Genomic DNA, 22,417 nt, shown 5'->3' on the forward strand with positions numbered 1-22,417 from the left:
GGAGCCAAGGAACACCACAGAGTCACACTTAGACACAAACCTCACACAAGGGATTTATTGGGAAAGACACAGGAGGGGGGCTGCTTCTTCTTGGGTGAGAAGCAAAGAACTTAGCAGGAGACAGTCTTTATATAGCTTTCTTGGGAGTGGAGCTTTCCGGGGTGGCCTGGATTGGTGGGATTCTGTGGCCCGATCTTGGATACTGGGGCAAGCTCAGGGACTGGTGGGATTCTGTGGCCTGATCTTGGATAGTGTGGCAAATTGAGGGATTGATGGGATTTTGTGACCTGATCATGGGGCAAGCTCAGGGACTGGTGGGATTCTGTGGCCTGATCTTGGATAGTGTGGCAAACTGAGGGATTGATGGGATTTTGTGACCTGATCATGGGGCAAGCTCAGGGACTGGTGGGATTCTGTGGCCTGATCTTGGGCTTTTTTTTTTTTTTTTTTTTTTTTTCCTGTATGGTGGAGCTTGGCCACCTGCATCTTGAGAGGCTGGAAATAGCCATTATAGCCATTAGAATAGTCTGGGTGGGGTAGGGCCTGGCCTCCCAAGGGGCTGGGCCTGGCTGCTAGAGCATTGTTGGGGCAGGGCCTGGCCACTCGGCCTCCAGGGGTCTACACGTACATCTTCTGAAATGTGAATCTATATTATTACCTAAAAAAAAAATTATTCAAAAACTGGTATAGGATTGAAAAGCAGTTTAGGAAGTTATCTGATTTAACTTTCTACTTTTTGGTGACCTAGCTAAGTGTGTTAGGAATTTTTTCCTTGTGTACCTTCTTTGGAATTTCATACAAGCTTTAAAGAAAGTTCTCTGAGCCATTCAACTCTTTGGGTTACTAATGTATAAGCTGTGTTTTCCTTTTTTCCTGCCTAAACTTACATCTCTCAGTCCCTTTAAAAAGTGAACACATGGAAGCTTTCTTTGGGTTTTGAAATGTTGGGTTTCACTTGTCTGGGGTTGACTTCTTGGTTGGTGGGGAGGGGAGGAGGGGAGGTAATACACACTTGGATCAATAGCATTTCATAGGAAACAATGTTGAAAGTGTGAGCCACTAACATGAAAAGGAGGAGTAAAAGGCCCAAAAGACAAGGCATGCCAGCTGTTGCTTAACACTAACCCCAATGTTGTGCTCAACTGATGTCCCCTGGGGGACTGCGTGCTCATGTGTGTGGACTCACTCAGATGTGTGTCACGTGCTAAGGATATGGAAATGAGGTAGGCCTGATCCTGTCCTGGAGGACTGTTGTTGTGAGGACATAGACACACGTGCTGTGTATGTGGAGATCACTGTACAGTTAATAGGTTAATAGAGTTAATAGAGAAGGCCCTGCTAAAGGGGCTCTGGACACAGAAACCCTGGTCTTGCACAAATGTATCTGCATCTTAGGGGAGGAGGTCAGGCTCCTTGTACTTCAGTTGTATCATTAAGCCCCCTCCCTCCTCCTCCTCCTCTTCCTCCTCAGTGCTGCCCACAGACACTACTAAAGACTCTTAGGCCTCCCCAGAGAGAGAGCTTCAGCCATTGAATGCCACGTGCTGTGCTGGCTAGATCAACCTTGACCACATTCAACAGTACTCTGCCAGGACAGGTGACAAAGGGAGTGGATGTCCACCCCCCAACCCCCCAGCGTATTTCACAGGCCCGTGAACCTTGGTATCAGTCCCATGTGTTTCTAACTTGAATTTCTCCCTGATAAACTGAAGATCGGGAATTCTTAGGGTGTGAAATGAGCGCACAAGAGGACTGGGTGATGCAACTTTGTGAGGACCCCTGTCCTCCTCCAGGGACTTGTGATTTTGTACACACAAACTAAAGTAATGAAGGTCCTGACAAACCATCTCTTCTCCACTATTCTTCCCTTGTAATTAGGATTTACAGTGAGGAGGGTCCGAGTCAGGGTTCGGATGGTTCACAACTAAACCTCAGCTACATTTACAGTAGGAAGATGCCATGGCCAGAAGCGTCAGGGCTTCTCACTCTGACAGCCTCATGCTTGGCGTGTGAGCAGTTGTGGGTAAAACCATCTTTTTTACTTTGCCTTTACTGCCCGTTTTATTGGACTCTGGGTTACCGTACTGAACCCTGAGTTGCTCTGGTTTAGGTGTGGCCTCTGTTTTCTCTCTGCCTTTCTCTGGTCCCCGCCCTGCCTGCACTTCTGACTCTCCATGGCCAGTGCTCTCTCAGCAGCCCCAGCGTGCCATGCCGCCGCTGCCACCAGAAGGTTGCCAGGTCTTATTCTGAAGAATTTGGGCAAGGAGGGAGCAGGGCAGATGATTGGCTCATAGTCTGGCCTCTCAGCCTTCCACCGTCGTCGGGAGAGGACTAACGGAAGAGGCCTGTCTGTGCACAGGGGTCGCCTGCAGCCATCCTGCTGGGCTGTGGCCTTGCGGCATTGCAGAGCTCATACCTTCATGAACCCAGGGTCTTCCTCTGACTTCACAGACGATTATGCTGAATGTTAATGATCCTCCTGCCTCTTTCCCGTGACTCTCTACAGGTGGATGGCCACCACAACCAGCCAGCTGTTGTTTAGTAACAAGGGAACTGATGGGTATTTCCTACTGAAGATTGTGTTTGTGATATGTGTTTCCTTGACAGTGCCCAAGGTGTGATAGAACTAGCAGTAAATATCTATGGAAATTACCCTGCCAGGCTTTTCCCAGGAATGCAGCCCTGTGAGGTCAGTTGTTATTTTACTGAGCCGGAAATTAGCGCAGAGATAAGTGATTTGTCCAAGCATGTATGCCTTAGTGAGAACAGAACTGGAACCCAGAAGTCTGCATGGACACTCGTCCTTTCCATTGTGGTACCGTGTTCCTCTCAAATAAGGGATGAAATTGTTATTAAAAAGTAAGCCACTGGCGAACTGGTTGCGTTGGATGTAAACTTTCTTTCCTCTGTTGTAGTTAATCGTAAGTATAATTACCCTCACATGTTGAAAAGTCAATGAGCGTCTTGACTGTCCCTGCTGAATGTCCGCCATGCTTGCTTTGTGTCCTAGGCGAAGACTTTGCGGTTGTACAGCAAGAAATCATTATGATGAAGGACTGCAGACACCCAAACATTGTTGCTTACTTTGGAAGCTATCTCAGGTACGTTGTTTATGTTCCTTTTGAATAGCAGCAGTGATTCCATCACCCGATCCGTCTAACAGAAGAACATTCATGCTTAGAGGATAGGATCTCTTCTTTTCACGGGAATGGAATTTGTGTTTATGACCTATGATGCTAATTCTGTAACAGCGGCACCTCTGTGACTTGGGAATTCTGGGTGTGGTTTCAGGGAGGAAGCTGGCTCTAAATGTACCAGCTGCTGCCCCTTTCTTCTGGGCCTGAGAGTTCAGTCAGGAGCATCTCGTCCCCAAAGGGTTTTGTGTATTGGTTTAAGGATTTTTTTGTATGTCCTGTACTTGTGGTCTCAATCTTTTGCTTCATTTTGTTCAAAAGACTCGGAACTGTAATTATTTCCACAACATACTTTTCCAGGACCCAGAGTGAACTTTTGACTATGTATGAACTCAGCTCTTTTGTTGTTTGGGCATGCCCTAGAGGAGGCCCGCAGACAAACCTGGCTCCTCTCGCAGTCTGCAGTGAGTCTGACACCGTGACCTAGTTGCTTTCAAGGTCCCTCTAACAGGAAGCTTGGAGAATGTTTTCCTCTGACACTGGCCGGGGTCGCTACGCCTGTTCCAGGCTCCTGTTCTCACATGACCCACATACAGAACAAGCTGAACACAGCAGGTGGAGGCCCCTGGGGAGTTCAAGCGAGCTCTGCTCACTCTAGCTGAGCCTGGTAGAGTCTGTTAAGTGGGATAGGTTGGATGGGGACAGGGTAGAGATCATAGCCCTCTCACAGTGGTGGGGTGGGTCAGTGCTGCTGCACAGCTCCAAGTGCATTCGTGTCTGCCCATTTGACACTGCCTCAACAGGAATTGGTTCGGCTAGCAGCCCAACAGAACGTCTTCAGGACCTGCCGCTGTGCTAGGAAGTGGGCCCAGCGGGCCAGCAACTGTATTAGCTTGAAGAAACATCTCCTAAAATACTTGAGTTTATGGTGCTAGTAATTGATTCCAAGTACAGTAAAGGTCACCACTGCAAAAGGACTTGTTCATCTGCTGCCAGTCCTGACAAAGTGACCAGCCTGGACTCCACTCAGAAAGCATTCCAGAGTCTTCTTCCTAGGACAGGCCGGTCTTCAAGGAGAGTGGTCGTGCTTCCCTGGGGACATGGGTCTAATCCTGTTTCTCAAGCGCTGTGGGGCATGCACAGCAAACCCACGTATATGACACCCTTCATGTGGTAAAATGACTGTGGTCTTCTTGTAGGATCCAGACAACAGTGTGATCTAGATGTTAGGGGCTTGAGGGATAATGTCAGAATCCTGGCTTTCCTCAGTAATTAACAATGTGATTTATGGAGAGTTACTTAGTCATTTGGTGTCTGCATTTCCTCCTCTGTAACATGGAGGTGCTGACACCTGTGTGGTGGGTACCTGTGATGACTAAATGAAAGTACGTGTGAAATACAAGGAGCAGCGTGAGAACATCAGGATGACTAGTGAATGGCCACTGCCGCAGCCGCCAGCTGCACCTCACCGTTCTGAAAGGACATCGTATCAGTCCTGATTGTTTCCACACCATAAGCAGTATGCTTCTTCGATGTTACTTCCGGCTCATAAACAAGATGCTTGAGAGCGTTTAGCATCAAGTTTGCTTTTATTTTATTTTACCCAAATGTAAAGATTACAGTGAACTTTTTTCACTCGGACTAAAATTAAAACTAAGTTGGGGTCCTTTTAAAAACCAAAACTGAGTTCTTTTAGTGTTGAGGGAATGTGACGTGAGGATGCCGCTTTAGATGGGTGAGTGTATCCCACTGCCAGCATTGCTGATGGAGACTACTTGAAAGGGAATGGAAGAACAAAGAACAACAGCCTGCCCTCCTTTCTCCAGCTCTCTTTCAGTCTTCTTTACTCCTGATTAGCTACAGACTTGGACCAAAGAGGGGCATGGAATCCTAAGAATTGGGTCTGCATTGTGTTCAAGCTGGAAAGGACGGAGAGATCTTGTCATCCAGCCCACACTGACAGACGAGAAAACAGGACGTAATGGAACCTTTCTTCTTGGGGCTCAGTTGCTTGTTACTGGCAGGATTTAAGCCTGGCTCTGCCCATCCTTCACTGATGCCTCTTTGTGGAGCCAACTTCTTTTACAAAGGACCAGGGGTTTGGAGTTCTGTACACCACCCTCAGAACACTCTGACACAACTTTCTTCTGCTGCTTCTAGAGTGTATTAGAACAGATTTAGATAAAAAGATGAGGAAGTCCAAATGTGCTTTGACTTCTGACAAACCTGCCCTTAGGGCTCAGAATCAGCCCATGAATTTTCTTAGTAGATGCCCAGCATCGAATAGTTAAGTTCCTGAAGCCCACTTTATATCAGATTGTCTACTCTCGCTACGTGAAGAGATCCTGTCTGAGCTCCTGTGGAGCTGAGTACTTGAGCTTAACAGGCCCTTCAGCATCATCAGCATGAAGTGTAACAAGAACTACACAGACTCAGCTTTCTTCTGGTCGCTTAAAATTAAGTAATAGCTTGCTAAATATTTAATGCACATTGTCTGAATGTTTTTGTGTGTGTTTTTCTTGAAAGAAAAAAGAATTAAATCACCAAAGACTTTTCCCTTAACCCCATTAGAGCCAAGGACAATTTAACCTCAGGTTCTTGCTGAGTTTCTTTAGACCAAGAAGAAGGCTGTAATTGTCCCTGTTAGTACACAGTTCCTATTTAAAGGGAACCTTGGATTTTGGAACGTGTTAGACACAGAAGAGTTGCAAAGGCGATAGAGTTCTTTGTGGAGATCTCCCCCTGCCTTTCCCTGTGTGACACAACCGTGCTGTACCAGTCAAGTGAAAGGAACATCTGCTCTCGGCAGATCTTACACTTCACTTGGGTCTCATCGGTTCTCTGCCAGTGTCCCTTCAGATACTGAGGGCATTGGGAAAACATCAGGCTGTGCTGAGGGTTTCTAGCAGAATAAGTCACTTTCAGTTCCCTAAGGAGAGAGCGCACTGATGGGTTACTGTCTTTATGATTTTGGGTATCTATTTTTAAATGAACCAAAAGATTTCAAATTTGACTCCCAGTTAATTAGCCCATATGAAAATATCCAGCAGTTACTGAACTTTGTGTTTTTCACATTGATGACTTGAGTTGAGGGTGCGTTATTTTTGTGAATGCAATGGTGCAGCCATTGGTGGGCCCCAGGTCTCTGTCCCTGGGAAAAGCAATTTAGCATGCATGCCCAGCAGTACTGCTCACAGCTTTTGTTCTGTTTGTCATTATGCCGTGTTTGTGAACACATATAAGTTACACGTAGTTTATTAATTATACATCTGTGGTGTGTGGAAGATGAAAAGGTAGACTAAGACTTTCAGATCAATACAATAGTTGTTAGAACTTTTCTCCCTATAAATTCTAATAACAGCAAACTGGAAGATTAAAATAGTGAGAGACACCCCCACCTTCTCTTTTCGTTTATTTATTTTGGGGTAAGGTAGAAAAATTAATTTTGAAAGGTTAATTTTACAAAATAAGAAAAGGCTTCTAAGCATTTATTGAGGAATGACATTTATTCCAATTCAGATACCTAGCCACAAAGATCCACGGCTTGTTGGCCTGCATAAAATGGGCCATTGACACAGCCCCATCCTATGAGACATACGGTATGCGAGTGACCCAGTGCCCTGCGGATTTGTCATCACAGGGGGACATCTGAGACCGGCAGTCATCCTTCTAAGACATCTGACTACTCAAGCTTTTTCAATTTTTATAAGAGATTTTAACCAAATGGAATGTTATAAGTGTAAAGCATTTTTAGTGTGTTTAAATGGTGTCGGCCTGTAGAGTCCATAGGCACTGCATAGACTAAATAACCATTGTACGTAAGTAAGAAGAGACAGGGAACGGAGCTGTTTTAAGTGGAAGACCGTGGCGGTGAATCTGAAAGACAGCCGAGAACTTGTCCCCTGTTCATTTTCTCTGCTGTGGGGAACTGCTTTCAAACTGGAAAGGGCAGGCAAAGCATGATTGAGATGAAGTTGGAGCCTATGGCAGGTGAGGAGTAATTACAAGGCAGTGAGACACTTTAAATGAATTTAAGCTCTCAGGTTTCTATAAGCTCTATCTCACACTGAACATTTAGCAGATGTGATTGCCATCCACTATCAGTAGATGTCTTTTTCACAAATAGAAGAAACACTGAAGATTAGAGATAATCAATGACTAATTTGCAAAAGGGAGAAAGATGACTTCTAAAAAATACAATCAAATCAAATGTCAGCCATTCCCCAGCAAACATGGTGCATAAATTATTAATCATGTCATCAGTGATCACTTACAAGTGGCAGCTAGCCTGGCCTTTGTGGAAAGCAATACCAAATCAATCCCATCTCATTTTTAATGTTTTTATTCTTAAAAAAGAAAAAAAACTTTACATCTTCTGTGAGTTCCTGGAACAATTTAAGGTGATTTAAATAAATGACTGTAAGGTAAATTATAGTACAAGTCAAGAGACAACCTGCAGATAGAGCAATCTTTGTTAGCTGTTGATCCTGTGAAGAACTGATAACCAGAATATATCTGGAACTCCAGGACTGGCATCATAGCTCAGTTGTCTTGCAAGCACAAGGTCCCAAGCTTAGCCCTTGAGACCCACATAAAAATACCAGGCCTGGTAGCTCATCTTGTAGCCCCAGTGTTGGGGGGAGGAAACAGGAGGATGGGGCTTCTAACTGGTGAGCTCAAGGTCAGTGAGAGACCCTGTCTCGAGAGGTAGACAGCATGCCTGAGGCTTATACCCAGGCTTGTCCTCTGGCCTCCACATACGTGGACATATATACCTACGTTAATAAAAGAAATGGAATATGGTGTTTCAGTAAAGAAGATAGTGGTTGGGTTCTATGAAGAATTCAAACATGTCAGCATAGCAACCTCTAGTCAGAGGTCCCTTCCTCAGTTTTTTGGTTTTTTGTTTTGTTTTGTTTTGTTTTGTTTTTTAGTTTAAAAATTTATTTATTTTATTATTGAATGCACTTGAGTGTTTTGCCTGTGTACATATATGTGCACCATGTGTATGTCTGGTGCCCTCAGAGGCCATGGATACCCTGGATCTGGAGTTACAGATGCTTGTGATCTAATGTGTGGGATTTGAACCTGGGTCTTCTGCAAGGACAAGTGCTCTTAACCACTGAGCCAGCTCTCCACCCTCGCCTTCCTCATTCTAAATAAGACCACAGCCAACCATCTGAGAGTTCTTAAATCTTGGCCGCTGGGCAGCCAGCCGATACTTCTGTGGGTTGTTTTCGTTGATGTGTACTGTTTCTGAAACAGCAACAGAAATGTATACATTCACCGTGGGGCTAGTGTCCGATTCCATTCATATGTGGCACTCGTAAGCTGTCAGTCTTGAGTGGCTTCTGATTCCTTTGGGGCTTTACTCTCTTGAGCCTTACCTTCTGGAACCATGGTGCCTAGCTACTTCACACTATCAAGTTAGCTGACCTTTCCACCCTGGTTGCTCTAAGCCACATGGTCAGCTGTCCAGAGCCAGGCCAGTGGTTAGGTGTAACAGCTAATCCAGCCATGTCTGACCCCCTGTTAATAACAACAGCTCTGCTTTTAATGCACTGTTCCTGTAGCACTCAAGAGTAGTGCTTGGTTTTAAACACCACTTTTCAAGAGGGATGTTGACAAGTTAAAGATCATCCAGGTGAAGGTAACTGTACTGAGGAGTCCATAACCTAGAATTGCTGTACAGTGCAGCCCCAGCATATTCGGACATCATCTCAGGCCATTGTCTCTCTTTTTTTTCCCCAGGGTTGACCGAGCACATGTGTAATCCCCTCTATTTCCAGCACACACCTTTTTCACTCTTGGTTTGTTTGTTTTCAAGGCAGGGTTTCTCTGTGTAGGCTTGGCTGTTTTGAACTCCCTCTGTAGACCAGGTTGGCCTCAAATTCGGTTTGCCTTTCTCACTGTTAAAAAGTGAGTCCAAGAGGTGTTTTTTTTTTCTTTTTCTTTTTTTTAAATTAAATTTTTTTTATTCATTTACATACCAAAACCACAGATCCCCCTCTCATCCCTCCTCCTGATCCCTCCTAGCCTGCCCACCCACCCACCCCCCATCCCCTCCTCTAAAAGGGTAAGGCTTCCCATGGGGAGTCTGGAAAGCCTGGTACATTCAGTTGAGGAAGGCCCAAGCCCCTGCCCCTGCATCAAGGCTGAGCAAGGCATCCCACCTTAGGTAATGGGCTTCAGAAAGCCAGCTCCTGCACCAGGGCTAGATTGGCCATTGACTCTTGAGGTAGCATTTGTTCTGTTCTGTTCCAGCCTCTCAAATGTGGTATCTTCTTTCAAGTTTCCGTTCTTTGACACAGGCCCCTTCTCTGCTCTCCCTGGTGAATTCCTGCTCCAACTTCAAGACCCAATCTAAATGTTGTCTCCTCGTAAAACCTTCCCTTGATTTGCCAAGATATTTTCATCTCTGAGCTCTCATAGCCCATTAATCCAAAATGCAGTAAACAGCCTCTTTTTAAGATGCCTATAACGCCAGAAAATTTATAAATGTGTTTATTTGTACAAATCACTAAGTTTCACTATTGTGCTGGCTAGTTTTGTTAACTTGACACAGACTAAAGTCATCTGAGAAGAGGGAGCCTCAGCTGAGGAAAGGCCATGGTAAGATCAGGCTGTGGGCAAGCCTGCTGGGCACTTTCTTAATGAATGAATGAGGTGGGAAGGCCACGGCCTCTACGTCAGCTGCTGACTCCCTTTAGTGATGTGGGGGTGTAAGCCAAATGAACCCTTTCCTCCCCAAGCTACTTTGGTCATGGTGTTTCATCACAGCAGCGACAACCGTAACTAAGTCAACCGTGATATTCCATGATACATGCATATAGTTTGCTTAGACCGTCTCTCTCTGTCACCATCTCTCACATCCTCTTCCCTAGCAGTCCCTATTATACTCTGAGGTGCCATAGTTTATGCTTGGGAGAAAACATGCAATACTTGTCTACCAAGACCCATGTTGTAAAACTGGAGGCTTTGTGAGTGACATGCTCGCAGCTGCTCACGTCTGCTGTCTTGGTATGAGGACAGCTTAAACAGTAGATAAGTGGACAAGTTTGACTGTGTTCTAATGAAACTATACTTATGACACTAAAATCCCCATCACTGTCCTATGTCAAAAATAGTCTCTTGATCTCCTCCAGCCATTTAACCATTGTTCCAGGACTATACAAAACCAGGCAATGGACTAGATTTGGGCCAATGGTCATATTTTCCTGGCCTCTGATCTAATTGTCTTCATTGGCAGGCACTTGGTCAGTGTTAAGTACCCAGGCAAAAGTATCTCGTTTGAGACATTCTCAGACACCCAAGTATATAGAATTACAACATGTTTAAAATTGTTGATTTACAGCGTTAGAGAGACAGGGAACAAGCATGTCCTGGGCTCACCCCGCCAGCAGATAGAGAAGTGCTGCCCCAAGCTAACCTCACACTAACAAGTTCTTAACTCCTTGTACTGACTTTCACGTCAGTTTACTAATTAGCTTATTATCTAACCACACTTAGGAATGCAGTGTTACACACGGGTTCCTCTTTCTCCCTTCTTCGACTTCCCTCTTGATTTAAGGTCTCTCCCCCTCTCAATTGACCCTTTCCCTTTAAGAGTTCACTGAGGCTCTTACAAGTCACTCCCACCTTAAGTCATAAAGAAAGCCTGACAGTTTGTTTATTATTTCATTCATTCATGTATTTGTTCACCTATAGAACAGTTAGAGTTTACCAAGTCCAGAAACTCCTCTCCCATCTCTGCCCCAGAGAATGGTACAGTTCCTTGTGTGTTTAAGAGGAAAAAGTAATTAATGATAGACTAAAGGAATAAACGAAGGGAAAAGATGGATAGATCTTTGCTCACTATTTCTTCTGTCGTTCATGATTACTCCGTCTTAGGATGTGAATGAGAAACACTGGGCAACAGTGATCAGTTTGTAGGCTTTGGAAATGTTACTCTGGAAACTTCATTTGAAGATTCATTTACATTTGTTGTTGGTTAAGAATGCTATCAAAGTGATGTGTTTGGGATGGATTGACATTTTCTGTGCTAATCTGGGTAAAAAACTATAGGACAGGAAGTTCTTAACTAAAGGGGAGTTCCATTTGAATATGCCTAACGACAGCTTTATAGTCTGTAAATTGTGTATCTTAAGTAGTAAAATTTAGAGTTGGATTACACCAATGTAGTAAGTCACTTACTCGGGTTTAATTGGCATTTTGAAAAGATAGCATGTTGTGTTTATGTAGTTTTTCAGTGTTATAGCACAGAAGATACTATCACAAACATTTTAATCATGAAGACATAATGCACAACTGTTTCTCTTCACAGGCGAGATAAACTTTGGATCTGCATGGAGTTCTGTGGAGGCGGCTCCTTACAGGACATATATCATGGTGAGACTAGAGTTGCTTTATAGACACTAAGCAGTCTGTTATCTACTATATCCAAACATTAATGTTGTTTAAGAAAAGAAAGCTATGCTTTATTTTGAATTGTGTGATACATACAGATAAAAGGGGCATTTGCTTTATACAAGAGAAAACTATATGTACTGGAATTACTTGCTAACTCTGAAGGAACATCATAGTTAGTTCAGAACTTCAAACTCTGCCCTCGCAGAAACGAAAGGCTCTTAATGACAGAAGATCATGATACCTGAATGTGATGGTTTAAAAGAGAATGTCCCTCATAAGCTCATGTTTGTGTGCTTGGTCTCCAGTTAGTGGACCTGTTTGAGAAGGGTTAGGAGGTGTGACCTGTGTGGAGGAGGTGTGGCCTTGGTGGAGAGGGTGTGTCAGTAGGCATGGGCTTTGAGGTTTCTCTCTGCCTGCACTTTGTGTATCAGAAGTGAGTTCTCAGCTACTGCTCCAGCACCACACCTCCCTGCTGGCCACCATGCTTCCTGCTGTGATAATAGTGGACTCACCCTCTGAAGCTGTAAGCAAGCCCCTGGTTAAGTTACTTTCTCTTATAAGTTGCCTTTTACATGGTGTCTTCTCTCAGCAAGAGAACAGTAGCTAAGCCCCTGAATGGTGGTGATGCTGACTGACATCATTGGCTTTGCTCTCAGGTGTCCATGGAGCAGCACCTAAATGTCTGTGTGCTCTCTTAGTGCAAAACTCTGGGGAATGAGAAAATGAAAGTCAGTGGTAGAATACGGAAGACTCGTAAGATAAACTGTGTTTACTGTTTTCTGTGGGATTTTTTTTTCTGTCTACCATTTCTATCCTGGTTCTGACTAGAGTAGGCTTATTCTTTCTCTGCAGGTTTACTTTTTGATTAATAATTCAAGCAGTCAATTTCTTTGAGAAAACAGTGTACATTTTCTCTTGAGTTCCTGTTCTCAGGGATGGAGCCTTTTAGTAATTCCAGGTTTGATGGTACTAAAGAAAACAGTGAAAGGCCATTGTGGTGGGAATTTTACTAAACAATTCAGAGTTCCTTTCATATCACTTTATCTTCCTAGTACAGGTTGATTCAGTGTAAGAATGATGGAACAGCACAGTTGCTGCTGTGCTTTTATTTTATATACGTGTGGTCTAGTGTCTTCTAACAAGCACAGTCGAGGAGGAGGAAGGAAGGGTAGGGTTTCTGAAATCATCTTCCAAAGCTCAGAGGGGAGAGCAGGCCTGGTTCATCTCGAGACGATAGGCAGCTTTTGGGAAGAAGTGTGTTCCAATATTCAGTGGTGCATCAGTGGCACTGTGGCACTCAGGAGGTCACCCCAGTCAGCCTAGGATGGTGCATATGGGGCCAAAATCAGATGTGAGAACCTTGAAAGCCAGGCCAAAGAGCATGTGTGATGCTTGCAATTGAAACCTGGGCCATGTGCATGGTGAGCAGGGCTCTACCACCAAACTGCATCCTTCACTCAAATTATAACTTTTTTTGAGACAGGGTTTCTCTGTGTAGCCCTGGCTGTCCTAGAACTAGCTCTATAGACCAGGCTGGCCTTGAACTCAGAGATCTGCCTGCCTCTGCCTCCTGGAGTGCTGGGATTAAAGTTATGCGCCACTACCTCCTGGCCAAATTACAACTTTTAAAAATAAATCAATGAAAACTTCATAAACTCTAGGATTCTAGGAAGAGAAGAACTTCTCATCTTTCATTGGATAAAGAAACCTAGAACACTATACTGTTCCCCACATAATGGCAGCATGGAGATGGGGTGAGGGGGTGAGGGGGTCGGGGATGGGGATGGCGGGGTGGGGAGGCATCTGCAAAAAGAAAAGGAAACTTGTTTGAATTCCACACAAGCATCAGCATTACAGCCTAGTCAAAAAGTATTGCATACTGCCAGGACACTAATTACTTCATGGAAACCGGGGTGCGGTCAAAAGAGTGGGCATCATGGCAGTAGAAGCATGTGAAAGAGGCTGTTCACATCTTGACAGACAGGAAGCAAAGGAAAAGTCAATACTGGGGAGGTCCAGGGCAAGATATAACACGAAGGACGTGTTCCCAGTGGCCTTTTTCTTCCAACTGCCCCCCAACACTTCTTACTTTTCACTACTCCCCATATTCCCATGATATTGTAAATTCATCAAAATAGCAATGTATTTATCAAGTCAGAACCCTCGTGATCTAAGTGACATATGACAATTATGATAAAATGAAGGCGTGTCCATCGCTGTGGGAAAGTGTCTATGCTAGTGAGAGCAGGCTTCCGCATCAGTGTGCGGAGTTTGTGTGCCCCTTCGTATGTGAGTGTGTGTAAAGCTACCCTGGCTCAGCTCCCAGGCTTCTGACTTAGCAGTGGCGTGAAAGGCATGCACGTAGATTCAGGACAAACCATATGCTGACTTTTGAGTTCGACCTTTCCCCAGGCTTCTGTTCTATACCGTGTATGTTGAAAACTCAGGTACTCTGGGTTACATTAGTAGACAGTGGTAGCAAGCCACAGATCCCACTGAGCAACAAGACCCTGAGGTAGCAACTGATGCTTCTTGTGTCCAGGACTGCTTAGCTGTGATGGCATATGCTGGTATATGAAATTCATTTTTGACCTAGAATATTGTCAACTTAAATGGATTTATCTAGAACATAACCCACTATAAGTTGAAGATCATGTTATATAAATGCCTATATAAAATCAACTTATAGATTATAGATGGGACTTTTTATATTATTGAATAATATTCTGGATAGGGAAGAGACTTTTGCTTTCTTAACTTCTGTATTGACTAGAATTTTCATAGAGAACATACTTTAATTTTATAACTACAGTGGTGATACTTTTAGGGAAAATGTTGATTTAAAGCCAGCTGTGATACATGTTACTCATCAATAAAGAAGCCTTAATGAAAGCTTATGTCACTTAGGCATTCTTTTAACATCTGTCAATATTGGATCAGCAAAGTATAAAATAAAATCAATTTTAGTCATTCATTTGTTTATATACATAGTATGGCTCTTCTGTGTCAGCCATTGTTGCAAAAACTGGAAATACAGCAGTGAGCATGTCAGACTTCAAAAGAATCACAATAAAAACTGCCTTTTTGACATTGGGTCTAGTAGAATTGTTTAGGTGTGTGGTCTGTTCTTAACGGGATTGGTACGTCACTTAGTGAAAGCGTGTGTTGTTGATCTTGCTGATACTGATTTTCTTCTCTTACAGTAACTGGGCCCCTCTCAGAACTGCAGATTGCATATGTTAGCAGAGAAACACTACAGGCAAGTCCTATTTAAAGTGCTATTCTTTATTAAATGCTTATGCACTGTGCATTACTGTTAGGGGACAAGATCATCTAGAACACTTCTAATACAGTTGTATTATTTTACTTACATGTATTGTTCTGTTTTTGTGGTGTGTGGGGTTGAACCCAGGGCCTCACACATGCTAGACAAGTGCTCTCCCATAAGCTATACCTCTGGCCCTTAGTACATTTGTAAACTGTTAGAAATATAAACTGTATTTACAATTTAATACTATAAAGCCTAAAGATTATAATATAACCTAGACTTCAAGCACTATGGGTCTGTATATTACTCTTAAAGACAAAGAAAGGCTTGAAAATTCAGTAATATCAGAGAAATTGAAATTTATTCTGATCATAGTGGGACATACACTTCAAGAATTCAAACTGTTTGCACAGTTCACTAAATGTTATTTTAGAAGAATTCGTGACTCTATCCGAGCTTTCTTTCTCGTCCTCATCTTGACTCAGGCGTCTTCTATGATAGTTCCTTACAGTGAGTTGACACTTGGTTTTCTGTAGGAGTAAATAAACAGTGACCACTACTCACTTGTGTGTGTGTGATAAATCTTGCTTATTTTTCTATTTTTTTTTTTTGAAACTCTAGGGATTGTATTATCTTCACAGTAAAGGAAAAATGCACAGAGATATAAAGGTATACATTATATTTTTGGCCTGTTTCTTTTTTTTCTTCTTTTCTTTTAAATGACCTGTTTTTCACTTTAAAAATCACTGAGCAGACTTCTTTTGATTATTCTGTTTGATAAGTTTGCTACCGAAATATATTACAATGATGATAAACATTGTGGTGAGTCTCATTACATTCTTAGAGCAGCGTTGTTGAGGCTGGACTACATAGACTGCCGACTAAAATGTGGGGTCGAGTGGGTTAGTTTGGAGCTTTGTTCAGTTGGGTTTGGTTTGGAGGTAGTTAGAGACATCGTCCATGTATGTCAGGCTGTCCTCAGACTTACTATGTAGTTGAGAATGTATCGAATTCCTGTTCCTTTTGACTCTGTCTCCCAAGTGCTGGAATCGTAGGCAAGAACCACCACACCTGGCTGGATTAGTGCTTTTATAGTAGTTTTGTTTATTTGTTTTGTTTTATTTTGTTTTGTTTTGTTTTTCGAGACAGGGTTTCTCTGTGTAGCTTTGCACCTTTCCTGGAACTCACTTGGTAGCCAAGGCTGGCCTCAAACTCAAAGAGATTCCCCCTGGTTCTGCCTCCCGAGTGCTGGGATTAAAGGCGTGCGCCGCCACCGCCTGGCTTTTTATCTCATCTGTAACTTATTTGTTTATAAGGTACAAATTAGCTCCATAGCTTCCATAAAATCACAGTAAATTGCACGATTACTGTGTCATCTACTAGTTTGGTGCTCTTAAATTAGTGAAAGATATCACTAGTAATGTGTCTGCGTGGGTGGAGGAAGCCTGGTCACTCCCAGAGGACAGCGGCACTGGCCAGGCTGGGGTTGGCTCAGGCTGACAGGACTCCTGAGGGGGTTTCTTCTGCACTCTCCACTGGAGATGGTTCTTCCTTCCATTTATTTCCTTCTTCTTCATTTACTTCCTTATACCATTCTCTCCCTCTGTTACTTTCTCAAGTTTTAAACTTCTGACCTTTTGAGGGAGAAATGACTCTTGTTGCTTTCCTAGTCCCAAGGAAAGCCTTGGGCTCCGTCCTCAGAGAATGCCCACAGGCCCACACAGTCCAGTGTTCCCCGGAACGTAAGTGGACTCGTGGACTCCTGCTGTAGGTATTTCCCAGAAGCCCGTAAAAGACACGAGCAGGGGGCTTTGCACTTCCAAGGTCAAGGAGCTTCGGTGGAGGTCGGAATGCTAAGGAAGGGTCCAGTCATTGGTGTTGGGTGGTTGGGGAGGATTGGTAGGTTTTGGTCAGAAGTGGAGATTGGTGTGTTCTCCAAGTTGAAAGAGCAATCTGAAGAAATACAGAGTGAAGTATGAGGCCCTTCTGAAGACTGTGGTATCTGTATTATAGTACTGAGCAGTGTGAGGCCCTTCTGGAGACTGTGGTATCTGTATTATAGTACTGAGCAGTATGAGGCCCTTCTGGAGACTGTGGTATCTGTATTATAGTACTGAGCAGTGTGAGGCCCTTCTGGAGACTGTGGTATCTGTATTATAGTACTGAGCAGGCATGTGTGGGTTTTGTAGGTGATGAGTTTGGCTGGGTAGTTTTGTATTCCTTTGTGCAAGGACTCATGTCAGCCTTTGGGGTCTGGGTAAATTCTGACCATCTGCATGGCCTCTGCCCTTGTCTAAGCCTCCATTCTATTCTGTCTCACCTGTATCTGTAGTAGCCTTCTTCCTGCTCTCAACGCTTCCATCCTTGAGTGGTTCTATAGTTACTACTGTATTTGACAAACAGAATGACCTTTTAAAGTCAGGTCATATCACTCCCCTGCTTACCAGCACCATTGACTTCCCATAGTACTCACTGAGAAATGCAGATGCTTGAACTGTGGCCAGCAAGGTTATGTATGATCCAGGCCCTGCATGCATTTCTCTGAGCTCACCTCACACTCCATTCCTCTCTTTTACTCATTTTGACTCAGCCATGTAACGAGTCTTTCTCATTCCTCCAGCTCCCAAATAATGACATGGAGACTTCTTATTATGAAAGCTTGGTCTTTAGCTTAGGTTTGTTTTTAACTAGCTCTTATAACTTAAATAACCCATATTTTTATTAATCTATTTTCTATCACATGGCTTTTACCTCTATGCCATTCTGTGTATCCAACTTGTTATGATCTCTCTCATACCTCCGTTAACTCCTCCTGCTTCCTCTCTCTGCCCAGAAGTCCCTCCTGTACCTCCTGCCTGGCTGTTGACTGTTCAGCTTTTTACTGCACCAATCACAGCAATACACCTTCACACAGTGGACAAATGTCCCACAGCACAGCCACACTAAATTTGCGGTTCTTGGAATATTTCAAGCTCATTCTGCTTCTAGGTCTTCGTGTTTCTGTCCTTTCTTCCTATAATGTTCTTGTCCCGAATTTGGGTGTGGCTGTCCACACGTACTTCATTGAGACCTCTGCTCAAATATGGTCAGCTTTCAGAGGGCTTCTTTCCATTTTTTGTTTGCAGAGAGTTCGTCTCTGCCTGACTTTGAATCCTTTGTTGGGCCAAAAGTCATCATTTTTATCATCTTTCTCACCTACACACATGCACACTGGAACTTGTTTACTGCTCTACACCAGAACTTAAGTGCCTGGCTGGCAGTCAGTTGTCTCTCAGAGAGAGAGGAGGGGATGGATAGAGGGGTGAACAGATGGGTCAGAAGCTGTGATGCGTTTGTGGAATGATAGAAGTTATAACTTAGGAACATTAACGTGACAGTGGGGAGAGAGCATAGTAGAGACTTGGCAGAGGTCTGGCTGTGCAGAGGGAGGCAGATTGAAAGTCCTGATGTGGGCCCGTTAGCATCCCCTGCCTTTCCACATTGTCCCAGAGGTCAGGGGCATTGTGAGTGGCTGTAGCTCCACTTCACGGATGATGTTCTAGGTCTGTAAGTCTCCATCTTCTCTCCTTTTTTTCTTGTTTTTTCCCCGAGGCAGGGTTTCTCTGTGTAGCCTTGGCTGTCCTGGAACTCTGTAGATCAGGCTGGCCTTGAACTCACAGAGATCCTCCTGCCTCTGCCTCAGGAGTGCTGGGATTAAAGGAGTATACCACCTCCTGCATCTACTTTCTTTTTTTCTCTTTCTTTCTTTTTTCTTCCCTCCCTCCCTCTCTCCCTTTAGCACATTGGATTAAAGAGCTGCCTGCTTTGGCATTTAAAAGTTGCATGGGGGTGGACCCACAGCTAGTGATGGGTGTGCTAGCTGACTCTAACCTCTTGAGAAAGCCATTAGGATAGAAAGCCTCCTCTACCAAGAAGCAGGACAGTCATGCGCCAGCAGTGGTGAGTTCCAGGAGGTGAGGGAGACGTTTTAAGGATGGGAAATACAGTAGTCAATTTTAAAGTACAAGTTTAAAGAGCAATGAAATGTGAGGCTAAAATATAGTGTAGCAATGGTATGTGATCAGCCAAGAAGTAGCATTTAGATTAAAATGTATCACTTCTGTGTTATCTTGTTATTAGCAAGGATCCCTTTTTAAGGGAGCACATTATGTAAACATCATGAAATTAACTAAAAAGTGGACAACAGTGTTTTCTATAATTATGTAACATTTTAATTGAACACATTTTAAATTTGAGCGTTTCTAGATCTAAGGCTGTGGTTATTTAATATGTATAGTTAACCTAGTATATGTTTCACCTAAGAAAATGTCTGCCTCCCACTCAACTAAAATGTTCTCCCTTTGAAGGGCGCTAACATTCTATTAACGGATAACGGTCATGTGAAATTAGGTAAGTAAATCAGAATTCCATCGCATGCACACATCTTTTCTGAATAGTAGTTGGGTTTGGTTGGGGATTTTGTTTGTCTTGTTTTTCAGGACTACAAGTCTCCATCTGTCCTGGGTTATCCCTAGGAATAGCATATTTCTTTTTCAGTGGAGATTTCATTGCAGGCCAGTCACCTCTCATTTCCTCCCCTACACAGTTTGTCCTTCACAAGAAACAGATTGTTGCCAAGACACCGTGTGCGCTGCTCCACCTCTAAACCCAGGGGCTGGGCCTCCAGTAGGAAATCTCTATAAAACTGTAGCCAGAAATGAGGGCAAAAATAAAGCAATAAATGTCCAGTGACTCCAAAAATCCTACCTCATTTACCCAACTTTAAAAAGCAAACGCACTATTATTCATATAAGAATAGAATTTCGATGCTAAGTGTAGCTTTACTTTAAACAGTAACTTACAAGGTATAGTCACAATAAAGTTCAGAACCAGTAATGACTCGGTATGAGCTTAAAAGAGGGAAAGTGTTCACTATAGTAACTTTATTAACTGATAACAAGAATGTTTTAACAAATATGGAAAAACTATTTTGAAACTGTTTAGGACAAACTAAATTTCAAAATATACATTTGTTTTATAAAAATGTCAATAGGGCTCTGGATGCTGGCCTAGTGGGAGCCCTTGTCCAGAATGTACAAGGCACTAGGTTTGTTCCTGGCTCCACAACATAAACAAACAAATAAAACTGCTTTGAACTACAGCCTACCGTGGAATTAATCAGATTGACAGTATTTATCTAGTAATTAACATACATGATAGTCTTCCTAAGCAGCCTGCCAGTATGAGAAAAGGAGAAAGGATTCGTCCTGTTGTGTTCGGTCCTGTGCCCTGGGTGTCTTATTACTGAGCAGTTTCTACGAGCAGCCCATCTGTGGCGATGGTCCATACCTTACTTTCTCTTAGGATGGGTTTAGAGTCGTCAAACACACTAGAAATATTAGGACTGAGCATACTTAGGGAGTAGTGACAAATCCCCACTAGTGACCGCATTGTGCTGCCGAGGTCAGGATCCGGGGACTGTCAGGTTGGGGTCTTTCCAAGGTGGTGGGTTTGCCAGTGGACATCTTAGCCTGAAGATGTCACTCTGCGTCTGGCGGAGAGTGACCAGAACAGACAGCTACTTAAAGGTCCTTTCTAGTAGTACTCCCTGAAATAGTTCTAGAAACAGAAATTCTATCAGTAAGTGTGGGTTTCAATTTTCCCAGGCCTGTTCTTTCCTATAAAACTGATTTGATCTTAACCTTTGTGGTTGTTTGATTCATGCAAGTTACAGGGGAGTCCAGCTGGCTGTGCTACAGACTGCTGTGTGATACTTTAATAGTCCGTCAAAGTTAAAAATATAACACGTGTGAGAGGATTCCATTTCTGTGAATTGATGAAAAGAGTTATTGAAAGTTTGGTATTACCTTAAATGGTTTTATTTTCTCTCTCTCTCTCTCTTTTTTAATAGCTGATTTTGGAGTTTCTGCACAGATAACAGCTACAATTGCCAAACGAAAGTCCTTCATTGGTACCCCATATTGGTAATTTTATTTTAATTTACTTAAAATTTGTTTTATTGTCCTGTCATTATTGGATACAGCATTTCTTAAAAAAAAAAAAGACTGGTCAGAATTCCTAGGCCTAAGACAGTGCATGAAGGTAGTCAATGAGTTTAGTAATTTCAACATGTATTCTTTTTTTTTTTTTTTTTTTTTTTGGTTTTGATTTTTTTTGTTTTGTTTTATTTTGGTTTTTTGGTTTTTTGAGACAGGGTTTCTCTGTGTAGCTTTGCGCCTTTCCTGGAACTCACTTGGTAGACCAGGCTGGCCTCAAACTCACAGAGATCCGCCTGGCTCTGCCTCCCAAGTGCTGGGATTAAAGGTGTGCGCCATCATTGCCCGGCTAAACATGTATTCTTATGGATAGATTACTTGGCCAAAAAATATACTACATACTGTTTTTTATAAGGCAGGGAAGTCTTTAAAGTTTGATTCGGTTGTTAGGTTCTCAATACTTAACACATTTTAATGTTTTTATATCTATCTTTTTCTTCCTACATGCTCTGATGATTATATTAGTCACAGTTTTCAAGAGCCTTGCTGTTTTTGGTGTTTCTGGGAACTGAACGTAGGGCCTCAAACATGCTAAGTAAACAGTCTACCACTGAGCTGTCTCCCCAAATCTTTGTGCAGTCTTGGTTGACTGAGATCAAAGGCAGGTTTCTGGCATTTGGAATCTTCCCTGCCAGGCCCCAGCTCAATCCTTCAATCTTTTTTAGTAGTCTCATCCACAGACCTTCATTTCTGCCCATATCTGTCTCTGGATAGCCTTTACTATGGTAGGAAACCTGTCCTGTCATTCATTTCTTACTCTATCTAAACTAAACTGTGCCTGGGTGGCTTAGCTGAGCACTGAACAGTGGTGGGCAGGCACAGCACTGAGCAGAGGTAAGCAGGCACAGCACTGAGCAGAGGTAAGCAGGCACAGCACTGAGCAGAGGTGAGCAGGCACAGCACTGAGCAGAGGTAAGCAGGCACAGCACTGAGCAGTGGTGGGCAGGCACAGCACTGAGCAGAGGTGGGCAGGCACAGCACTGAGCAGTGGTGGGCAGGCACAGCACTGAGCAGTGGTGGGCAGGCACAGCACTGAGCAGTGGTGGGCAGGCACAGCACTGAGCAGTGCTGTGTGAGCAGAGGTGGGCAGGCACAGCACTGCTCTGGTTTTTCCACTGTATAGTCTTGCTATGCCTTCAATGTCAATGCTCCCATTCCCCAGACATCTCTAGTTTGACCCCCAGTACTCAACTGCTCCTGGGTTTTTGTTCTGTTTAAGTGGGGCATGATAAATATAAATATGATTTCTTATATTCATTTGTCTCTTTGTCAAATACAAATTTTTAAAAGTCAACTAGAGCTAAAATGACTTTAATAAAAAAAACTCATAGCCCTATCTTTTGCTGCGTCTAGAACAAGCCATTATTTGTAGACTTTGTTGTAGTAGTTGAAGATTTCAGCCTTTCATTCATCTTCCATTTGTCTTGTCCCTACAGTGTTCTTGCTGAACCAGTCAGTAGTCTACCACCCTCTTCACTGTTTCTGTTTAATTTGCTTAGACCTTGATCTCCTGTAAGACATCCCGTAGCTCCTCACATTGCCCAAGTCTGTAAGATATGTCTGTATGATTT

At 43.3% G+C, this 22,417-nt stretch overlaps 1 protein-coding gene across 4 annotated transcripts in view; it reads left to right on the forward strand.

The window, feature by feature from the left end:
• Positions 1-22,417, forward strand: part of Map4k3 (mitogen-activated protein kinase kinase kinase kinase 3) — a 156,865-nt gene that overhangs the window by 69,651 nt on the left and 64,797 nt on the right. For all 4 annotated transcript variants that reach the window (XM_036170533.1, XM_036170532.1, XM_036170534.1 and 1 more), the window contains exons 3-8: positions 3,011-3,101; positions 11,458-11,522; positions 14,747-14,802; positions 15,433-15,480; positions 19,158-19,200; positions 20,702-20,774. In XM_036170533.1, coding sequence (XP_036026426.1) covers positions 3,011-3,101; positions 11,458-11,522; positions 14,747-14,802; positions 15,433-15,480; positions 19,158-19,200; positions 20,702-20,774 — 376 coding nt within the window. The remainder of the gene's footprint in view (positions 1-3,010; positions 3,102-11,457; positions 11,523-14,746; positions 14,803-15,432; positions 15,481-19,157; positions 19,201-20,701; positions 20,775-22,417) is intronic.

This window comes from Onychomys torridus, chromosome 21 (assembly GCF_903995425.1).
Source record: "Onychomys torridus chromosome 21, mOncTor1.1, whole genome shotgun sequence".
Lineage (NCBI taxonomy): Eukaryota > Metazoa > Chordata > Mammalia > Rodentia > Cricetidae > Onychomys > Onychomys torridus.